Raw genomic sequence first — 20,625 nt, 5'->3', positions numbered from 1 at the left:
TTCTGTAAGCCTCATCATTCTCTCTTGTGGCACCATTTCCACTCTGTGTACTCACAACACGTACATTTGTACAGCCCTTCTATCACTGCATTGTCTTGTGCTTGTCACTGTGAGTTGCTCAAGCTCTAGAGCATGCTGTATTTATTACGTTTGTGCCCACAGCAATGAGGACAGTGAGATTCCATTTAAACTTTACCACTTAAAAACACTGAACTCTTGATTGTTTACTTAAAAGAAATGCTTAGATAAATTGATATATATTTATTATTTTTAGAATTTAAAATTTCAAAAATTATGATGGAGTCCTTTCCATGTTTGTAGCTGTCAGTCACTTGGACTCACAATGTTTCTAGTTTTTCCAGGATGGATCAAAATTGAACATAGTGGGCATCCAGAGGAATCAAGACATTATACTGATAAGACTGACTGTGCAGAAAGTGAAGTTGATTTTGCTATCTAGGTAAACCTGGGGGGAAAATTACAGGTTCATATAAGTCACCATAACCTTTATTATGCACAAATTTGTGTATGGTGACAAAAATTAGGTACATGTTGCCATGAAACGCATTTAAAGTCATATCACTCCAATAAACTATTTACTTATAATAGGTTGGCAAACGTTAATGTTTATCTGAAATGAAGAAAAAGGATTCATAAGGTTTTCTAAGTAAGAGTAACAAAATGTCTCAAATCTGGACACATTAAACACGCTTTAAGTTTTGGTGAGACCCTAAATACTTTTATTAATATAAAAATGTTTGATATCAAAAATTTTTGTCAAGTAATAATAGAGGTTGATTTAATAATTTATGTCTACAAGCTAGCATTAATGTCTAATAACTAAGCTTAATAACCAAAACTATTAAAAGAACTGGAACATAGTTTTAAAATTGCGTTCATAAAATCTAGTACTTCTAAAGCTATCTATTTTGAGAAAGTAATTTCTACCTACCTTTTTTCCTTTAGGACCCTAAAAATTAGAAGAGCAAGAGAACTGATAAATTTTTTAAAGAACTCATATAATTTTAATAAGTGTACAATGATTATATAAGATAGATTATATAAGATTAAGAAAAACTGGGTTAAAAGTACATGGATGCTATCTGCAATATCTTTGCAACTTTTCTGAAAATTTATACTTATTCCAGTAGAGTTTTTTCTTTGTATCTAAGTATTCAGACAAGATTATAAAGAAATCTACAGGGTTGGTAAGAGGAGTTCATATCAAAGAATTGAAGACAGAAGAAAATATTTTGAAATGGATTGTGGTAGCAATTGTACACCACCACTTGATATAACTGAACTATATCATGGTATGATGTCTGGATTAGATCCTAATAAAATGGGTTGGGAAAAAGATATCTAGGAAAAACTATGATAGTTCACCCACTGAAGCATCTTTTATAAGACTTTGTACTTTTCTGATCAATGATCCATGTTTAGTAAAATGCCACTAAGCGTCACGTCAATCAGAAGGCATTAGTTTAAAAAGTTCCAAAAAACAATAAATCATTGACTACTGCGAGTAATACTGTCAAATCTGCAAGCGTGGACATGATCTCTTATTACAAAGAAAGAAAGGAACTTTCAGTATGATCAGATTGCTGACTTGGAAGCCTTAGCTACCAAAAACAGGGAAAGTAGTGACAGCATGAGGACTCCATTAGCAATGTGTTTTGAAGCAAATTCTTTGTTTTCTGGTGATTATTTTAGAAATCACATATTACAGTAAAGATGTACAATTATAGTATTTTTTAGTAATGCTATTATAATTTCCTGATTAGGTCTACATAAAAATCAGGTTTCGTGTAGGGAATTTATAGTAAATCCTATAAGTTTAATATTACACACTTCCCATGTTTGCAGTCTATGGAAAACTCTGACTCAAACCATAAGCTTATGAGCACATAACATGTAAATATTGAAGATTGTTCAAATCCTATCATACCATCTTGAAGGGATGCATAAAATGGTACACATCCCATTAATTCATTCAGCAGATATATATTAACCACTTACACACAGAGCTCTCTGAAATGCTGCAGAGAATGCAACAATGAAACATAGAGACTTTGCATAGATCTTATATGCAAAAGACAGTTCTCATATGATTTTTACAAATGGAATCCATTTTTAATATTATATTAGGTAGTTAACATATTTGCATTTTTATTGCAGGATGGGTAATGAAAATAGCATTGTCCCATTTCTTAGTAACCATATTTACAGATAAGTTAATTCTCACCTTTACTATGGCTTTTAATGTAAAACAGGTTTGAGATATGTATATGCACTCACTCCTATCAATCCCTCACATAATACAAAGAGGAGAGAGCATTTGCATATTCTTGGTCTAAAAGTTTACATGTAACTAATTTTCTTCCTGTTATTAAGATTCCATAGATCTGGAGTGGATTCCAGGAAACAACATTTTTTTTTTTTTTACCATTCTTGCTTGGTTCAGAGAATTTATTCCATTTTTTATTTCTTCTATTACCCAATAGGTTTTTTCAAAGCAGGATGTTATTCGATTTCCATGTATTTGCTTTTTCCCCTTGATCTTCCTATTGCTGATTTCTTACAGTGTTGCGATCTAAGATGCTTTGTAGAATATCGATGGTTTAAAATGGATTGGAACTTGCTTTGTGAACTACCATGGTTTATTCTAGAGCATGTTCCATGTGTGCTGGAGAAAAGTATACATTATGTTGTTGTTGGGCACACTGTTCTGTAAGTATCTGTGAGGTCCACTTGGCTGATGTGTTGTTTAGTTCTTCTGTGACTTGGGTGAGTTTTATTTTTCTTTCCTTTATCAAGAAATCTGAGGCTCTCCACTCCGGTGTGAGTTACAGTCTCAGAAACCCACAGGGGCAGTTCTAGCAGTCTTACAGGGTCACTGTGAGTCAGAACCAACTCAATGGCATTAAAAAGGGGTACTAAAATCTAATATTATTGTACAGTTGTGCATTTCTCTCTTCAATTATGCTAGAGCTTGATTTCTATATTTTGGGACTCTTGCTGAGTGCATAGAAAATTGTGGCTATGTCCTTTTCAATGTTCAATTGACTCGTACGTCATTATATAATATCTTCCCTGTCTCTTATGCTGGTTTTAGCATTAAGTTCATTTTATAAGAAATTAACACTCCCACTTCTGCTCCTCTTTTTATTGTGTAATCATCTTTCTTTACATATTGATATCTCTTGATTCTTTATTTTCAGTCTCATAGGTGTGTTGACTTCTGAGTGGTGGTATCATGCATGCTAATCTCAAGTTACTGTCTACTGATGCTGGTTCTTTGTCCAAATAACTCCTTTTATGATTTTTTGTAAGGTTGGTCAGGTCTTCAATAGTCCCTTAAATTTAATTTTATTGGGTAGTGTCCTACTTTTGCTGCTGTATTATTGGACAGCTTTTCTGGGTACATAATTCTTGGTTGGCAACTTTGTTCTTTCAGAGCTTCATATATGTTATCCTTTGGCTTCTTGCCTGCATAGTTTCTGTGGAGAAATTAAAAATTAGTCTTCTTAATTTTTCATTGTCCCAAGATTTTCTCAGGATTCTTTCATTGTCTTTGGTTTTAGAAAGCTTGATTACAATATGTCTTCAAGATTTTCTATTGACATCAATCCTTTTTGAGGTTCATTCAGCTTTTAAAATTCATATATTCTTGTCTTTCATGATGGTAGAGATGTTTTCCTCCAACTTTTTGATAGTTATGGTTTTTTATTTTTTCTTAAAATCACCTCTTCCTGCTTCAGAATTCTGATCACGTTATTTCTCTTAATGTTGTCCCACATAACTCTTATGCTTTAACTTCATTTTTGTGGATTTCCTTCATTTTTCTGATTGTTCCTCTTGGAGTATTGAGAGATTTATCTTCAATCTCAAGAATAATGGTCTTCCAAGGATTCAGTTCTCATAAGGATTTGGGAACCTCCTCCCTTTCTAGCTGAAGGTGGGCCACACTCTCTCTGCTTGACTTTCTTGCTGTTGAGGCACTCAGAGAGCTGGAGGAGACACATGGAGACCAGTGGCCGTGCTGAGATGATTCCACAAGACTTTTCACCCACCAACCTGTTATCTTTCTGCTTTCAGCATTATTGCATGTGCTGCATGAGTCTGAAGAGGTATTTATAAACTAATGTTTATATGGCCTAACATCAGACTTATGGATCTGATCTGGACAGGGCTAGGATGTTTTCTCAGTATACAATTGCTCTTTGATATAAAGCTCTATCTTATACATATATGAGCGTCCTCTGATTTGTTTCTCTAGCCAACCCAGGCTAACATATATGGTTCTTAATTTTTCCTTTATTTTCTCAGTTTGTCCTTTTAGCATTTTCCTGAAGTCTTCTAAAGTCTTGGCTGTGTTTTCTTGACTTTGCAGATTTTGTGATCTTCCTCTCAAGTCATTTTAAATACTTAAATATTATTATTTTGAATTATTTATTAGGTATTTCCAATGCCACTTCTTCCTCAGAAAGGTTTGCTGGCTTTGTATTTTTGTCACTTGTTTGAGCTGCTTTACCTTAATTCTTCATATGAACTGAAACGGTCTGTTGTCTATGAGACATCGTGGTGTTACTATATATTTTTTTAATTGGTGATGGTATATTGTTGTGTTCTAGGCACTCAGCGAATATGGTAGAAAATGAGTGTGTGTCCACAGTTCTATATTTGCTGTTTGGGTAACATGTTTTTCCGCTACTGGCTGCTATCTATCAATTATTAGGTGATACAGAAGCAGGTCGTGGGCTTTCCCAAATGGGTGAGGCTGTAGGAGGTACCAGTATGGTTGTGTGGGTCTGGCTAGGTAGGCCAAGAGAAAACAAAACAAACAGTAGCACCCCCCCATAAAAAACCCATAAATAAAAAAGGGGGAGGGGGAAACAACAAAGAAGGAAAATGGAACACTTAAAGGAGAAAGGGAAAATATTTTTAAAGGATGAGAAAAATAAACATAATTACAAAACCAGAGAAAGAGAATCGTAAGGAAAACAGAGAATAAAGAAAGAAAAAGGGAAAAAAAAAGAAAAAAACAAGGAAAGCAGAGAAAGGTGTGGGGAGGGGGTAGGGGTGAGGGGGAAGCAAGGGAAGGATAGGAATGACCCCAAAAAAGGCAAAGGTAAAAACTGAGGACCTGGGGCAGAGCCCTAAGGTGAGAATCCCAGGTGGAGGGGACAGAGCACCCAGTACAGGGGCCCTAGTCTAGAGAGAATGGGAGGCACCCACAGGGGGTTTCTTTCAGTCAGCGTTGACTCAATGGCAGTGAGTTTTCTACAGAGAGGCCCTGAAGCCCTAAAAGCTGTCTGAGAATCAAGGCACATGATTTTAGACAGAGTTCTTTCAGGCCCAAAGGACAGTGGGGACAGGCAGCTGGTTACAGAAGCTCTTGCCCAATCGGGGTGGCCTGGGCAAGTTGCTCCTTCAGCCCCACGTGTTCTGTTTGTCTGATGATGTGAAGTTCACAAGCCTCCAGATATGCACCAAGCTCTCTACCTCAAGTGGAACAGAGGCTCTGAGGGGTAGCTGTCACCCTGGTAGGTAAGGGGAGAGACTGACCATGCTTCTGGTCACCAGGAAGGTGTGGGGAGCAATGTAAGATGCTTTTCTGGTCACTAGCCACGAATGTTCATGCATATGCTGTCCTGATGGGGCAGAACAGAGCATTGGTTTGCTGTTAAGGCAGAACTCTACTTGCAAAAGTTCAAACTGGCCTCACAGTGACAGGTCAGTTGACAATTCACCTATTCTATCTCCTCTTTCACTATTTTTATTACTCGTCAACAGTCTACTAGTCTAGTCTTTCTTATGAAGCTTAGGATTCCAGGATTATCATCTGTACCTTTGTCATTTTGTGTCTCGTGTCTGTACTGTAGAAGTCTGGTAGTGTGCCTGCCTACTCTGCTATCCTGCTAGAAGTCCCGAATAAGGAACCTGCGTTTTCAACAAGCACTCCAGGTGCCATAAAAGCAAAAGGACCCTGGACCGCTCAAAAAAAAAAAATCCAACCAAACTTACAGCTAGAGCCAATTCCAAGTTATAGTGACCCTGTACCACAGTCTGAAACACTGTACTTTGTTAGAGAGATCTAAGAGGAAGAAATTTAAGTACCCAATGGAAAATAACAAATAGGTACAGGCTGTTCTCAAATTTATTAGCAGTTTAAAAGTATCTAAAAGTCCATTTGTATTTGGTCTTCTGTTATGAATTCTCTGGACTTCATACTTCTTCCCACCACTTCCCATATATTCATATCCATAAATTTGAACAGCTCAAACAGTACCATCTTTCAGTCCCTCCTCTACAACTTTCAGTATCTCCTGATTTTAGTTACCCAGTGTGCATTACTCCATTGTCAAAGTTATTAATCTGTATTAAAATTACTTACTTCAGTCTTTCTCCCATCACAGAGTTTGTCATATCCATCGTTGTTTCCTTGGCTTCCAGTGTAGTGCCAAGCAAAAGAATGTATTTAATTCTTTCCTTATTTAATGAGTTAAAAGGGAGCTCTGGCCACATAGTGGGTTATAAATTGAGCTGCTAAATACAAGGTCCATGTTCATACCCACTACCTGCTGTTTGAGAGAAAGAGGAGGCTTTCTGCTCTCTTCAAGATTTGTATCCTTGGAAACCCACGGGGGCAGTCCTAGCCTATCTATAGTCTCTTAAGAGTCAGAACCAAGTTGATGGCAGTGAGACAGGGAATGAATCAAATAACTGACCAAATAATCATATTCTCCCCTACTTATGGTTTCAATCATTGACAATGTCTTGATGGAATGCACATATAAGAAAATGAGAGATAATGTCATGCTGGTCTGTCGTTGGAGAAAAGATGACAGATTGGTGCAGGAAAAAATGAGTTGCTTTATCACGATAATCGCAAGACAAACCTTGTACTACAAAGAAATTCACATTCCCACAAAAAGCAAATGAAATAATTTCTTAGAGCAGAGTACATTTCTCGGAGCAATTTTAGCTTTTAGTTAACTGCTAAGGCGGCATAAAAGCACATAATTTCCTCCAAGTTTCATTAAGACGGCAATATAATGGGAACTCTTACCATTACTTAAAGTTAGCAGATTGGTACCACGTTCTAAATCCAGGGGCGACGAGAGAGCAGGATAACTGCTGACCATACTGACCGCCCTTCCTTAGCAGGAACTGGTTTGGGACACCTGCCAGTTAGGCCGAAACAGGACCAAAGGCCACGGATCCGAGGGCAGACCTCCCCGGGGGGTTGAGTTCTTTCTTACACGGACCCGCTCCCCTCTAAAATGTGTCGGACTTTGAACCCATCATCCTTCACCTGACTCCCCCACTTTGTTTGCTCACCATGATGCTGCAAGAAACGATCTCCGAATCGGGAAAAATGGACAGTCAATGGGAAGCGCGTGGACAACGCTCCCTGGTTGCCAGGACGACAGGCCCCACTCACTCGGTTCCCGTGGAAACGGCGCGGAGCCTCGCCCCCCTGGTCTGCGCAGGCGCGCTGGGTTTTCACGGCGGAGCCCCGCCCACCGGCTTGTCAGTTCCCGCCCCTCTGCTCCCGGGGCCTCCTGGCGCGCGAGTCGGAGCGGCCGGAGGCTTTTACGGCGGTGGCGGAGACTGCCGCAAAGCGCGTGAGTGCTGCCGCCCAGCGTCTCGCTGCTTCTGGATTCTGGGGTCTGGAGACGGTGGGTGCTGTGCACCCGGCGGGCGGTCTCCTGACGCCGACGGTCTCTGTCCCGCAGTATTTCCCGAGCGTGGGCTGGGGCGGAAATTATGAGGATTCGTAAAGGGAGGGGGCTGACTTCGAGTTCGGGTCAGCAAGTGACCCCGGGTCGGCAGCCTGGATCTTCTAGAACGAAAGGGGGCTTGGTTCACTCTGCTCTTGGCAGTTGAGATAAATAAGTCGATAAATCGACTCAAGAAAGCCGGCTCCTTGGAGATTCCCTTCGCTTTATTTTTTCTCTATACGCGGGGCTGGTTACTTCCTGTGAAAAGTTGTAGGCCCCTTTTCCCCGGAGCCTCGTTTCACAAGGGTTAGGCACGATAGGAAAGAAGTCGTTGGCAAGATATTGCATGGAGCTGTAAATTGCCGAGGCCCATCGAGACTCATAGTTTGCCCAAGGTCATAGCCCCAGTGTGCCGACCGACTGCACCACCTGCGGTGCTTGCCGCTCCTCCCCCTCACGTGGCGACGCTGGCCCCCAACCAAGAGCAGAACTGAAATGAAATGAGGTGGCTCTTGAGGGTGAGTCCGGTCTTCTCAGCACCCAGCTGAGAACGGCGTCGTCGCGTTTTGTAAGTTTTCCCTCAGCCGCCTGAACAAGTTTTGAGTGGCCCAGAGTTCCCGAGGCTAAAATGCATTCGCGGGTGGGAGTGGGGAAAGGGTGTGTGTGTGTGTGTACACGTACGTACGTACGTACCACCGTTATGGTTAGCAGCTGGGCACTTTAGCCCCTGAATCACCTTGGCACCTTATTGATCTCCAGAAAAATGGCAATCCGCCCTGAAGTCTCAACCACTTAGCCCTAGTCACGGGGGTGGGGGGGGGGGAGGAGAAGCAAGCAGTGAGGATTGGCGCTGTCCCCTCCCTCCCAAATTCTCCGAATAAGAGGAGGGGCTTCTTTCCATTCATGACAAATAGCAATAATCTCATGCAGGGTTAAGGGGACAGTCCTTGGTCCCTGCTGCGCTTAAGTTCTCTAAAATGTGCCCCCAAGGAGACCTGGCTCTCACTCCCACTGGTTTTTTACAAAATTGGTGTAAATTTATATTTTGAAATATAGTGTAACTTTATATCTTAAAAATGGGATACGTGTATCTTGCTCTTCAATGCTGCTGAGTCTTGACTCAGTGACCCTGGGTACAACGAATTGAAACACCGCCCAGTCTTGCACCATCCTCACCACACTATTCCGGTGCGCGCCATAGGGCTTTCAGTGGCTACTTCCTCTGAAGTGGACAGCTTATGCCTCCTTCGCAGTCTGTTCCTAGCCTGGTTAAATTTACTGATGTTCAAAGCACTATCAAGTCGATGCGACCCCTAGCAACCCTACAGGACAGGCTAGAACTGCCTCTGAGTTTCCAGGACTCGGGACTCGAGCTGCTTAAGGACTAGGAAGCCACCGGGTGGCTTCTAAAGGGATCTTGCCATCAGGAGGAGCTCAGTACGCCACTTGAGTTCCTGTTTATTTTAGATGCTATTTAAATGGGGTTGTGTGTAGTCTGGGTAGGGCTTAATTCTCAAATTTACAATGATTATATAACTACCATGGGTTTTCTTTTCAGATTTTTTTTCACTGCTGGAGTATAGAAACATTGATTTTTTTGGTGTTGATCTTTTACCAGCTACTTTGCTGAATTTATTAGTTCTAGTAGTCTTGTCAATTTGTTGAGATTTTTGGTATGTAGGTTCATGTTAGCTGCCAGTTGAGATACTTTTACATCTTCTTTTCCGATTTGTGTGTATGTCCTATCTTTTTTCTTGTGTAATTGTCCCGGTTAGATTCCAGTAAAATGTTAAATTGTTTTGCAATCAAATTGTTAGGTGCAATCAAGTCAGATTCTGACTTAGAGACCCCTAGGCCAGTCTCACAATTGTTCTTATACTTGAGCCCATTGTTCAATCTATCGTGTCCATCCATCTCGTGGAAGGTCTTCCTCTTTTTGGCTGACCCCTGGACCAACATCATACCCTTTTCCAAGGAGTATAACCTCCGGATGGCATTTTCAGAGTATGTGACAGTCTTGCTATTGTCACTTCTAAGGAGCATTCCGGCAGTACTTCTAAAGTATAGTAGGCATCTTTGTCTTCTTCCTGATCAATAGGGGAACATTTTCAGCATTTCACTATGAAGTGTGACAGTTGCTGAGAATTTTTCATAACTCCCCTTTATCATGTTGACTATTTTGCCTTCTCTGTGGTGCTGTAATTTTAAAAGTTTTAAAAATCGTTTTATTAGGGTCTCATGCAACCCTTATCACAATCCATACATATACATACATCAATTGTGTAAAGCACATTTGTACATTCATTGCCCTCATCCTCACAATTTTAAAAGCTTTGAGGTAATAATTCACATCAGATAACTCACTTATTTAAAGTATGTAAGCCTGTGGATTTTAGTATATTGATATACAACCATTATTACAAGTCAATTTTAGAACATTTCCATTGCTTCAAAAGGCAAACTCCCTATTTTTTTTTGCTACCATTCCTTATCTCGTAACCCCTACCAAACCACCAACTTTTCACCTCCTGTTTCCCACTTCTAGACTTTCTCATGAAGAGAATCATGTAACGTGGTGGTCTTTTGTGACTGGTCTCATCCCGTTAGCACCCTCGTTTGAACAGCTATCCCAGTTGTATTTTGTATGGCTTGATAATATTCCATGGCATGGATTTCATCACATTTTGTTTATCCATTAACATTTGATGGGTATTTGAGTTGTGTCCATCTTTCAGCTATGATAAGTTGTGCTGCTGTAAACTTTTGAATTTTTGCATGGAGATATATTTTCATTTCTTGTCATGGAAATCTTAGTTGTGGAACTGCTGAGTGATGGCCTTTTCTGATCATTTTAAAAATCCTGTTTTCCAAAGCAGCTGTACCGTTTTACATTTGTAGGAGCAATGCATGACGGTTGTGATTTTCACTTTCCTCGTAACTAATGATGTTGAACATCTGTGCATGTGTTTTTTGGCCCTTTGTGTATCTTCCCAGGAGAAATGTCCATTCTGGCCTTTTATCGATTTAAAAATTGTGTTGCCATTTTATTACTGAGCTAGGAGTTTCTATAGATTCTACAAACAAGCCCCTTGTCAGATATGTTTAACAAATGTTTTCTACAATTCTGTGGGTTGGCTTTTGATGGTGCCATTTGAAACATGCAGGTTTTTAATTTTGATGAAGTTCCAATTTATCCTTTTCAAACCCAAAGTTACAAAGATGTACAAGTTTCCTTCTATGAGCTTTATAATTTTAGGTCTTTTATCTTCCCCCATTAAATGGCCTTGGCATGCTTCTTGAAAATCAGTTGACCAAAGATATACTGGTTTTGACATTCTAATTCAATTCCCTTGCATATTTCTGTCCTTGTGCCGGTACCACACTGTATTGAATAGTGATGTTTTATAGTTAAGTTTAAAAATTGGAAAGTGTCCTATTTTGTTCCCTTTCAGGGTGGTTTTGGCTTTGATGGGCTCCTTGCAGTTCCACATGAATATTAGAATCAGCTTGTCTATTTCGACAAAGAAGTCAGATGGGATTCTAAAGGGTGCTATAGTTTTAGCCTACATTTTCTGCTAGTCAGCTAAAGAAAAATCCTGCACTGACCAAAAAGATTTTAAATATATAAATTTATGTCCTGCATAATTCTATCCAAAAGCCAGTATGTGGGGCTGAGCAAGGTAGGCATCTGGGGTGGGGTCAGGTAGGGGATGAAGGAAGGGCAAAGCAGTAGCCCATCAAGGGGTCTCAGAGCCCATGGGGGTGGGGGTGCAAGGAGAGTGTCTGGGAATTATGTGTGCAGCAGCCTAGGCTGGAGTATCCTTATTGTAAAGGGCAGTATGATGTGGGCTGAATGGAAGAATTCTTGAGAGGGGCCTAACAAGGATTTAGTTAGGTCTCCACAAATCAAATACTTATTTCAAAAGGGAAAAAGCCACTTTGTCATGGAGAATCTGGCAAACACTTTAATCAGGTGATCAAAGTAGCATCATCAATATAGACATGAATTTGGAACGGTGCCCTCTTTACAGGATAGAATTAAGTTAGGCCATTGGAAAAATGGAAAGTATTAAGTTTAGGGGGAGTTATAAAGGACATTAACATTTACTTTGAGCCAAGCATGACCTACTGCTTATGGTATTATAAATTTTATAATTCTCACAATTAGTGGACTTTGGACTGTCATGGTACCCTTACAGAGCCTCTTCTCCCTCGTAGCATGTGACAGTTTGAAAAAGTAAAAACGGCACCACTAGATAGTGCCTGCTTCTCATGTACCACCTCCTCATGGGTGGTTCACCTGGTCTGATCTCTCATCCATTGCCCACCTACCACTACTGCCAGCCTGCTTAATCCTTTCTGCTCTTCTTGGCCAACCCCCTTTCAAATGTGATTAGCTCTCTTCTCCCACCACCCCCCAAAACTCATGCCATTCAGTTGATTCCAACTCACAGTCACCCCACAACACAGAGCAGAACTGCCACCCTTTTAGTAGCCCAACATTAAACTCACTACTACATCACCAGAGCTCTTTCTATCAGTCTAATACACATGTATGTATAGATATATTTAAGACTACAATGCAGTTATCTGTTTCCCTCCTTTCCTTTAGGTATGTTATGTATAAAAGTGGGTCCTTCCCAGGATAAATGAAAATGTCCAATTCTTTAAGAGGAGAAGTGCTGAATCTTTATAAAAATGTAAGTAATTACAAATGTCCAAGTTTATCAATGTTATTATGTAACACGGATTGTTTAGAAACGTGTAATCTCTCTTTTTAAGCTGCTGTATCTTGGGAGAGAGTACCCAAAAGGAGCAGACTACTTTAAAAGGCGTCTGAAGACAGCTTTCCTTAGAAACAAAGATGTGACGGACCCAGCGAAGATCAAAGAGCTCATTGGACGTGGCGAGTTTGTAATGAAAGAGCTGGAGGCCTTGTACTTTCTCAGGAAATACAGAGCTATGAAGCAGCGCTATTATCCAGAGGGCAGACACACCAACTGACCATTGTCACCAAACCTTTCATAATTACCAAATAGTACAAAATATTTCTAATTGAAATGATCAAGGCATCTACATTATGTAAAAATACCTGAGCTGCCTTACTGCACCAAATCGAATAGATTTCAAAATTTATTCATATTGAAAGCTTAATGAGGTATCCGTTATCTAAAATTTTGTTAAATAGTGATTTACCTATGTTGCCAGCTACAATTATCAAATTAATGAGCACCTAGTTTTGGAGTGAAACACTTAAAACTTTTTCAAATCTATATAGTTCTAGCCCATTATTGCCAGTTAATTGATCTATCTTACTGACAGGCTGTTTAATGTACTTAACTACCGTATATACTCTAGTATAAGCTGACCCGAATATCAGCCAAGGCACCTAATTTTACCACAAAAACTGCATTAAAAATGTGTTAAAAACTCGGCGTATTCGTGAGTATATATGGTAAGTGAAATAAATTGTTGCTCATTTATTCCCAACTTTTGAAGGCATAACTTTTGATTCACTGATAATTAGTACATTCTTAAGGTTTACTATAAAACAAAAAGCACCTGGTAATAGTGTAAATGTAGTTAAGGAATTATATGTATAGTCTAATTATTATGTACACAGATAATGGATAAAATTGGCTTCTGATCAAGACATGACCTGATATTTGAATACAATACTGATTCGACTATTTTCCATTAGTAATTGCATTGCTGGCTTCCTTTAGGCCTTAAAACAGATCACCTGTTGTATACTAATGTCTCTCATCAAGAGGGTGAAAGCACTGTTCATACAGATGTTTTCTGTTTACCTCTAAAGTAGTAAACAGAGCCTGGTTTTTAAGTTCAAGCAGCCCATTTAAAACCGTTAGAGAGCACCTGAGCTCTGAGCACACACATGTACACTTTCTAGGTGGTCATTCGCCCTACCAAAAAACACTCAAAAGCATGCGGCATGTGTCTTCCAAAGTATGTTGAGGCAACTTCAGGGCAAATGTTTCCAACTTCCATCCGGAAATGAGCACTCATAGTCACCATAACTAGTTTTTATTACATTACAATAATTAGGAGCGGTACAGTTCATGACAAAAATATTACAAATTTCAGATCACTCCACAGCACATACCCCTATAAACATTTAAAAGTTAATTTTAATGTAAAGAGTGGTCATTTTTAAATTTCATGTTTGATATGACCAACCAACATTCCTAGGTCAGCACAACCAAATGATGGAGAACTAGATCACACTGCATGTGTCCCACAAAGAAAAAGAAAGCACAATGTACAAAATGTGCATGTTTCAGTTTACACTATACAAAAATAGTTAAAATACATTCCAGGTAAACATGTTACAATAGGAAATAGTACTAGTAAGAAATTGGCACTCAAAGGAAAAAAGAAAGTAAAAGTATTTTCAACATGAAAACACAAAAGACAGTGGAATTGGAAACTTTGGGTAAATCATTGTCACCCATTTAACTTTATGGGGGGGGGGGCTCCTTGTAATGGACATTTCTGCAGGTAACCAAGTTTTCTAAATTCACTGAAGTTGCCTATTATCCCAATAGGCACTTAAAACTATTAGGCTAGAACAGAAATCTTAAAGAGTCTTGACTATTTTTAAAATACTGATGTGAAAATATCTTTCCTTAGAAATAACTTTCATATTCTGACTGAATTTACAGCTATCAGTTAATATGCTATTCAGTTTTTCAAGGAAGAATTCATGCTGTCCAAAAGAATACAGAACTTATTACATCTAAATTCAGCTTTAAAGTAATTGCTGGCTTTCTTAAGATCATTAATACATAGTTATCAAGAGATTATTACTTTTTGACAAAAGGAAATTACTTCCGATAGTTTTTGTTACCCGCCCACCCATCCACCCCCCGATGATCCATATATGTTGTTTGGAAATGAATGGGTAGAAGGAAAAAAATGACTGGAATACAAATGAGATGAACTTGTGCAAACTGCAACTTAACATGCCTTATACCATCTCTCTCTATTAGGACAAAATTGTGCAATGGTGGCAAAGGTTTTGAGAATTTATGATAGGTTCTAATTTCCTATGCAGTGTGACTCAGTGAAATAGAACCTAGTATTCCTAACTGGGAATATTCACTCAAATTTTACTACATATTTCTACTAAATTCTTCCACAAACATGTTGATGTATTTTAGCAATTTTTGTTTTTAACAATTGATAACATCTTATTTCTAGGATCATCTCTGTCTTTAAAATCTCTACAAACCAACTGTGAAAACATTTAAAATCCACACACTAAAGGATAATTACCACTGCCTTAAAAAAAGTCGCCCAGCTACAACAAAAACTCAACAATCCTAAAAAAAATCTCCTTAATTATGTATCGCAACTCCTGAAGTATGGCCATTTCTTTCTCTTGTCTAGAACAAGAGGTACTGCATAAAACTTTTGTACCAAAACAATGTTCCATAAATCTGTATCTTAGCATAATATTTCAGAAAACTTTGATTTTTACACAGAATGTTTCCTTTTCTGTGAATTCATTTAGGCACCTGTTCATTTGTTCCCAGATAAAATTATTTAGAACTCAATATTTTAAGTCTATTTTATTTACACAAAGAGATCAACTGGAATATTACACACTTGGGCATATTAATATCTGATTATAAAAAAACTATAAATGTTTTAATAGAATCAATTATGTTAAATTAAAAAAATGTAATCAAATTCACTCCTTTAAAGCAATGATTTAAAGTGATGTATGTAAAGTTGCTTGATTAAACAGTTAAATTTGAATCATAGCAAAACAGTATCAGAACTAGAAGAAACCCTAGAAACCATAGAGCTTCTCCGCTAAACTAACGTACGCATTGTGTTATCTCTGGGTCACGTGTCAGGCGCCTCAGTCGTACAGCACAGGCCCCTTCAGAACAGAAACACACCCAAGGACAGTGACAGGTCTCTTGACTGGGGAGACAGTAATATCCCCAGCGCTTTGCATAGTGCCTATCATCTAGTCGGCACACAACAAACCTTCGATGAATACATAAATGAATTCTGCTTTAAAAAAGTTACTCTTTAGAAATTAAATTTCAAGTTTTTCCTTGTAAGATTTTAATTCTTAAAATAATGAACTATATCTCTGTAAAAGCTAGTCCTAATTTTAGATTACTTAAGGAATTCTTCCAATACTACCTTTAGAAAATTTGTATTCCACTGTATAGGGTTCTCTCTACATATAGCAGGCCAGAAAATGCCTACCGTAGTCACTAATGGACCAGGTAGCAGCACAGAGTTGATGTTCAAAGAATAAACGGCTGCAAGCACTGGCTGAAAATGAGCTATGAGGTCAAGTCCCACTATGTGACCTGTCTGTCATATGATCTTGAGCCACAAGGAAATAAGATGTAGTAGTACAATTTGATGTCATTTCATGAGGATATTCACAACAATACATCTTGAAGTTAGAGGACATGAGGGGAATTAAATTTAAAAGCAGGAAAAGCATCCACTCATTGGGGCTTCTGGAAGGTTAGATAATTAGACACTAATATAATGAACAAAAAAATAAAAAAGAATATTCAAAAATAAACTTCACCCCTTGCACAATTTTGCCTGAAGACTAGCGCTAAAGATGACAATGCAGGTAAAAGGTTACAGGTTGTCAGAGCTGACATATAAGGAGTGTCTTAAGCTAAATGAATCTAAGTCACAAAGGTGTAAAGCAAGATTAGAGCTTTTGAGATGATTTAACATAAACACAACTGCAAGTGATTTATCCAAAATCAGTTTTAAAGGACACATAATGACTAAAACCTTAGTCTCTTTTCTCCTAGCACAGTGATATTTTCACCTTACCTTACCACATCATCTCATTTATATCTTTTATTGAAAGAATCATTTGTTAATGTTAATTTATCTATTTTTAAAAGCATGACATAGTTGTAAATAGGGACCCACCCACCCAAAATCGGAATCCTGAAACTTTGACCTGCCACCAATCTCAATTCTTTTTAAGTTTACATTTTTAATTAACTATTTAAAATTCTGTTGTTAAACATAGTGGTCCCTATCAGGAGGTCCACCAGGTAAGGTAGTGAGAGTTCATCTCGCAGAGCTACTTACACTCGTTCTCCATTTTCTGCCAACCCATGCATAACGGCCACCTGATCACAGGGACTTCATCCATGGCAACACAGGGCCTGGACTTACGATCTCGGCCTCCTAAACACCTACTAAGCTAACTGGCCCAAATGATTTTTAACATCACTACCAAAATTAAAAACTATTTCAAAGACTAAAGGTTAAGAAAAGTTTAGCATTATGTTAAGAAAGAGGAACCCGACACAGGAAGACTACATTTAATTCCTATGAGTATTTTTAATGTATGTTACCATCCTACCCCAATTATTAGAAAAATTTAGTAGCCCCAAAATGGTTGCTATGTTTCCCACTACATACGGAGTCTGACTCAACAGGAAAAGCTACAAGGAGTCTTACAGGAATTTATCTACTGTGGAAAGTAAATGACCTTTTTGATATTTTCCAATGCCTTGTATTTTTTTCCCCATTTTCCCTTTTTTTATAGAAAAAATATAGTATTTTGGGGTGTGATCATGACAAACAGCAGTGGAAAGGGGGGAAATCTTTGTGAACAATGTATCTACACATTTATTTAGGTTAATCTGAAAATTACAGAAGCCCAAAAAGTTTCATTTCCTCAATGTTCAGGTAAAACCAATCATGAAATCTCCATTGAAGTTTTAATTGGTAATTAATCCATTTATGTGAATAGATAAAATTCAAAATAGGGATTATTTGAAAGCTTCATTAACTCATTGCACACTGAATGTTCACAATTGGTAAGAAAACTAGGAAGTAGTAATTGCATGCACCAAAAACCCTGAAACCGACATCTCCGGTATTCAGTTTCTTTTCACAGGCATTGCGAGTTCGAAAACCAAAACTCAGGGAATACTGGCCCTCAGGGGAAAAAGTTTCCACTGTCATTTAAAAATAAGCATTCAAGATGAAAACTAACAGCTTGCATGGAGCCAAAAGAAAATTAGGGTAATGCTAAAACAAATGCTAATAATTTAGTGTAATGTACAAAAATGACGACTTTTACTTAAGTATGCCTTAAGAAAAAAGTACAAATTGTATTTACATAATTATACACTTTGTCTTTGACTTCTTTTTCTTCTTTTTACCATCTTTGCTCATCTTTTCTTTATGTTTTCGAATTTCCCGAACTAATGTATAGAAGGCATCATCAACACCCTGAAATACACAAAAAATTGAAATATGAGTAAAATATGATGATGTGAGGCAAACAGATGACAAAAAGTATTTCAGTAGTAAAACTGTTGATACCAAGAAAGATTAAAGAAAATTCACAATTCTCTTTAGCTAACTGATATATGTCAAACTTGGCAGTCTTCAATATGGTTCTTCATGTATAACTGGCCAATATTACAAATAGAAAACTACTTTTGCAATGGGTGATGATAATCAATGACATAGACTAACTTTTTCCCATTAGCAGAACTTTAATTTGCTACTAATTTTCCACAATGGAAACCCCACCCATCAAAAACATTACACTACATATTCCTTAGTTATTTCTGCACTTTATATATAAGCCATGCAAGTATATATGCTATTTTCATATATTTTCAGGACGATGTAAGTTCTGGTTCGATATATAATATAAAACTTAATAAGTAAATAATACTTGAGTACATATAGGTTTCAAATAAGACACATTAAGATGCCAGTTTCCAAGTTTCTTATTCTGCAAGAGATTTTTTTTTTAATGTTTTATTAGGGGCTCGTATCACAATCCATACATACATCAATTGTGTAAAGCACATCTGTACATTTACTGCCTTCATCATTTTCAAAGCATTTGCTCTCCACTTAAGCCCTTGGCATCAGCTTCTGATTTTTCCCACTCCCTCCCAGCTTCCTCATGAGCCCTTGATAATTTATAAATTATTTTGTCATATCTTGCCCTGTCAAGAAAGATTTTAAATGACCCCCAAATAAGATACTATTTTGATTTGTGGAAAAATTGAGTCAAATATTTGAATTGAATCCTAGTTTGTGGGAGATTTTTATTGTTTTTGTAAGTAAGTTATTCAAAAGCTAATATACAAAGGCAAATGTTGTATCTTCAAAGAGTTTTCCATTCAGTTATTGTGGCCTACATGTATCTGTTAGTAAAGAAGGTATTAAAATCAGTTAGAACTAACAGCGATTTCAAGTCAGATTAATTAACCTAGTAGTAACCCATTAACATAAAAAATAACTACCTGGAAGTAAAAGCAAGGCAGCTTATTGACGCTGAAAAACTTAAAATTATAAGATTCATGCATGAATCATTTTTGTTGTGGCCCTTGTTAAAAAGCAAAAGAAATGAAAACACATAATAAAAATTTAAAAAGAAAAACATCACAGATACTCGAGTATAAGCCGAGTTTTTTCAGCATATTTTTAAATGCCGTTTTTGTGGTAAAATTAGGTGCCTCAGTGGACATTAAGAGTCAGCTTATACCCGAATACATGACATCTTTAAAAATTTTTTTCAGTTTTACATGTTATTTATCCAATGTACCTTTTTTCTTTTTAAATCATTTTATTGGCGGCTCATACAACTCTTATCACAATCCATACATCCATCGTGTCAACCATATTTGTTGCCAAAATCATTCTCAAAACATTTTCTTTCTACTTGAGACTTTAGTATCAGCTCATTTTCTCCCGCTCCTTCCCCCACTTCATGAACCCTTGCTTAATTATAAATTGTTTTTTCATGTTTTACACTGTCCAATGTCTCCCTTCACCCACTTTTCTGTTGTCCATCCCCCAGGGAGGGGGTTATATGCAGATCATTGTGATCAGTTCTCCCTTTCTCTCTTACCTTCCCCTTACCCTCCTGGTATTGCTACTTTCATTATTGGTCCTGAAGGGTTTATCTGTACTGGACTCTGTTTACAGCTCTTATCTGTACTAGGGTACATGCTCTGGTCTAGCCGGATTTGTAAGGTAGAACTGGGATTTATGATAGTTGCGGGGGGTGGGGGAAGATTAAAGAACTAGAGGCAAGTTGTATGTTTCATTGGTGTTATCCTGCACCCTGACTGGCTCGTCTCCTCCCTGTGACCCTTCTGTAAGGGATGTCCAGTTGCCTACAGATGGGCTTTAGTCTCCACTCCCCTCTGCCCCTCATTCAGAATGATGATTATTTGTTCCTCGATGCCCGAGACCTGATCCCTTTGGTACCTTGTGATCATACAGGCTGATGTGCTTCTTCCATGGAGTTTTGTTACTTCTAAGAGCTAGATGGCCATTTGTTTATCTTCAAGTCTTTAAGATGCCAGACGCTATACTTTTTGATAGCTGGGCACCATCAGCTTTCTTCACCACATTTGCTTATGCACCCAATTTGTCTTCAGCGATTGCGTCGGGAAGGTGAGCATCATGTAAGAACAAAGTGTTCTTACATTGAGGGAGTACTTGAGTAGAAGCCCATGTCCATCTGCTACCTTAAAATTTTCAACTGAGTATTAACCATGAAAAGAAAACCTGTTAAACTAATAATCTTCCAAATCTAAACACTAAGTGGAGTCTTAGGAACAAATACCAAACAAGTGTATAAATCAAGCTCCTTTCCGAACAATGAAAAATTGGGTTTTACTCATTTTAATCACCCATGTTGAATATTTCTAAAATATATTCATTTACATTATTTTGATAATATAAAAAAATTTTAATTAACAGTGACCTGGTTTCTCTACTGCTTTATAAGATCTTTTGGAATATTTCAAGATATCAATAAATTCAAAGGATTTTTTTCAAGTGATACTTAACTGATGTTTGTTTACCTATAATTCATCTAACCAATCAGACC

General features: G+C 37.9%; 3 protein-coding genes across 7 annotated transcripts in view; 1 reads left to right on the top strand and 2 right to left on the bottom strand.

Annotated features, from left to right (window-relative positions):
• The window catches only part of DNAI7 (dynein axonemal intermediate chain 7), a 71,741-nt gene extending 64,267 nt beyond the window's left edge, over window positions 1-7,474 (bottom strand). Inside the window, exon 1 of the mRNA XM_075553049.1 lies at window positions 7,345-7,474. Within this exon, the coding sequence (XP_075409164.1) occupies window positions 7,345-7,347 (3 nt within the window). The 5' untranslated portion in view covers window positions 7,348-7,474. The remainder of the gene's footprint in view (window positions 1-7,344) is intronic.
• A 59-nt stretch (window positions 7,475-7,533) lies between these two features.
• Window positions 7,534-16,305, top strand: ETFRF1 (electron transfer flavoprotein regulatory factor 1). 4 transcript variants are annotated; one of them, XM_075551981.1, is made up of 3 exons: window positions 7,534-7,631; window positions 12,340-12,427; window positions 12,510-16,305. In XM_075551981.1, exons 2-3 carry the CDS (start codon window positions 12,377-12,379, stop codon window positions 12,729-12,731), a joined length of 273 nt encoding a protein of 90 aa, XP_075408096.1. In that variant the 5' UTR covers window positions 7,534-7,631; window positions 12,340-12,376; the 3' UTR covers window positions 12,732-16,305. The 4 variants fall into 4 exon arrangements, with proteins under 4 accessions (XP_075408096.1, XP_075408098.1, XP_075408097.1 ...); XM_075551983.1 differs by having other exon boundaries at window positions 7,555-7,685; XM_075551982.1 differs by lacking the exon at window positions 7,534-7,631 and adding an exon at window positions 7,698-8,245.
• The window catches only part of KRAS (KRAS proto-oncogene, GTPase), a 38,363-nt gene continuing 31,494 nt past the window's right edge, over window positions 13,757-20,625 (bottom strand). For both annotated transcript variants that reach the window (XM_075551979.1, XM_075551978.1), the window contains one exon: window positions 13,757-17,993. In XM_075551979.1, the coding sequence (XP_075408094.1) occupies window positions 17,877-17,993 (117 nt within the window). In that variant the 3' untranslated portion in view covers window positions 13,757-17,876. The remainder of the gene's footprint in view (window positions 17,994-20,625) is intronic.

Source organism: Tenrec ecaudatus, chromosome 6 (assembly GCF_050624435.1).
Source record: "Tenrec ecaudatus isolate mTenEca1 chromosome 6, mTenEca1.hap1, whole genome shotgun sequence".
NCBI lineage: Eukaryota > Metazoa > Chordata > Mammalia > Afrosoricida > Tenrecidae > Tenrec > Tenrec ecaudatus.
This window is presented reverse-complemented; position numbering and strand designations above follow the sequence as displayed.